This window comes from Trichomonas vaginalis, assembly GCF_026262505.1.
Source record: "Trichomonas vaginalis G3 chromosome Unknown ctg_105, whole genome shotgun sequence".
NCBI lineage: Eukaryota > Parabasalia > Trichomonadida > Trichomonadidae > Trichomonas > Trichomonas vaginalis.
In genome coordinates this window covers 340-2,704 of record NW_026529192.1, presented here as the reverse complement: position 1 = coordinate 2,704, position 2,365 = coordinate 340, and the positions used below count along the sequence as shown (strand labels likewise).

The 2,365-nt window shown below is 34.1% G+C and overlaps 2 protein-coding genes across 2 annotated transcripts, besides 1 other annotated feature; both read left to right on the top strand.

Annotated features, from left to right (window-relative positions):
• Positions 1–2,365: part of a mobile genetic element that runs on past both edges of the window.
• TVAGG3_1073730 (ATP binding) lies at positions 313–1,056 on the top strand (the record flags this gene model as incomplete). Its single annotated transcript, XM_051256467.1, has 1 exon — positions 313–1,056. One exon carries the CDS (start codon positions 313–315, stop codon positions 1,054–1,056), a length of 744 nt encoding a protein of 247 aa, XP_051076315.1.
• TVAGG3_1073720 (integrase core domain containing protein family) lies at positions 1,675–2,160 on the top strand (the record flags this gene model as incomplete). Its single annotated transcript, XM_051256466.1, has 1 exon — positions 1,675–2,160. One exon carries the CDS (start codon positions 1,675–1,677, stop codon positions 2,158–2,160), a length of 486 nt encoding a protein of 161 aa, XP_051076314.1.

The window sequence follows — 2,365 nt, the reverse complement described above, 5'->3', positions numbered from 1 at the left end:
GATGCTATTAAAAGTAAAGCTGACAAAGTTGAACTCGAAGCAATGAACAAAGTTTTGAAATCTCATAAACACAACATCTCCGATATAAATGAACTTCAAGCTACATTAGACAGTAAAGCTGACAAGAACCATACACATAAATCCTTCACTACTGTTAGAGCAGACGACATAATATTGAACTTTGACCTTGGTTCAAGTGCACCATTAGAAAATCCAAGTACAAGCGTAAAAGATACTCTTAACAGTTTAGATAAGAGTTGCAGGAACATTGAAAGTCATGCCAGAAACTTTGAAGCATATGAACTACCAACAATGTTAGATAAGAAAGCAGATAAAACTTATGTGGATGCAGAACTAACAAAGAAATTTTCGAAACCAGATACAATGACATTTACAACAGAAATTATAAATGGTGAACCAGCAACTCCATTTGAATTTGTTAGAGGTCTTCAACCAGATACTTTTGAATTTTTCTTGGATAATTCTATTGAACTAACATTACATTATAAAAGTGGAACAAATGCAACATTTCATCCGGGAGATACATTCCAAATGGTATTTAATGACATAAGTTCTTTAGAATATGTTTATAGAGTTATGAGCATATATGATTTAATATATCCTATAGGAGCTGTTTATACGTCTATGAATCCAATAAATCCAAACACTTTATTTGGTGGTAGATGGTATGAAATAGTTGACAGTTTTCCATTCTACACTAATACGCAGTCAATGAAGATGGGAGGTTCAAAGAAAATAGGTATTGAAAACCTTCCTTCACATATGCATAGGTTCAGTGGAAGAACATCTGTGGAAGGAAACCATTCACATTCAATAACAAAAAGAGGTTATATAAATCTTGCAGCGGGTTCGAATAGACAGGGAATGAACAGATATGATATCTCAGATGACCCCAAAGATGTTAGCACAGGTATTTTCTGTGGAACTGCAGGAAATCATACACATGTTGTAGCTGGTATTACAGACCCAGCAGGTAATGGAAAAGATTATATGCCTCCTTATATAACAATGCACGCTTGGATACGAGTTGGTTAAAATCTTTAACTTTACATAAATGAGCTTGAAAGAAGTATTCGAACAACATCCATGGAGGTCATTTAAGAAGTTCAATGAAGCTGCAAAGAGTTGGGGATTTACTAACAGAGCTGAAGTTAAAAGTTCTTTGACAAAAATGTTGTACATCAAACAAAAATAAACCCTTACGACTACTTTTTACCAATTTACTCCAACACTCCTGACGCATACCAATTTGACACTCTCATTCAAAGCAGAAAAGGAGGACATAAACCATTCCTCATCTTCATAAATGTTAACACTCGTAAAGCATATGCATATCCAATGAAAAATAAAGGAACTCGTGAAGTGTTAAGAGTTTTACAAAAGTTTGTAGCAGAACATAACCCAAGTACTTTAACATCAGACCAAGACAGTGCATACCTCAGCAATGAAATCACAGAATTTCTCATTAAGCATAACATAACTCACTACACTACTGAAGACCATAACCATAACATACTCGGCATCATAAACCGCTTCATAAGGACTCTCAGAGATTTAAACCAAGAGCGAGACTTTACCGAAGAAACAATGAAACATTTTCTCGAAGTATATAATTCCTCAACACATTCTACAACAGGACATACACCAAATTCAATGACACAACAACAAGAAGAAAAGTATATACAAAAGAAACGAAGCCAAACACAAAATATCAGAAATTCAACACAATTTACCCTCATTCCTGGTACAAAAGTTCGTGTAGTTCTTGACGACAAACCGTTGACAAAGAAACGTTTAAGGTTAAGTCGAAATTATTATATTGTAGACTCTACGCAAGGTAATGGATATCTTATAAAAGCTGCCGACGACTCTATTGCGTTTTATCCTCGACATAAATTAGTCGAAAGTAGTAATGGCAAACTTGCTGAAACCATTGACGAAGCAAAGCGAGGAGTGGTTATTGAAATACTTGGCTATAACACAAACGATGACACTTATAAAGTAAGATATGAAGGAGGCGTTGAAGATGTTATACCATCTAAGAACTTGAGAGAGTCGAAGCCAACACATCTGGGACCATTAGAGCGGGAGTACTGGAAAGACAAAAATATGCCAGAAAGAATAAGAAAATTCTTCTAAACTTTTTCATTAGATGTAAATCAGACAAAAATATAATTTAGGTGAAGAGGTTAGATCTCACCTGTTTTTTCACCTCTTTTTTCACCCCGTGAATTTTCATGAATTTCCTTAAGATAGAAAAAATAAAGTTAGTTTTATTTTTATTTATTTTTTTATTTTGTATAAAAGATATGATTTCAACAATCGGCACAACAACAATTCAAAC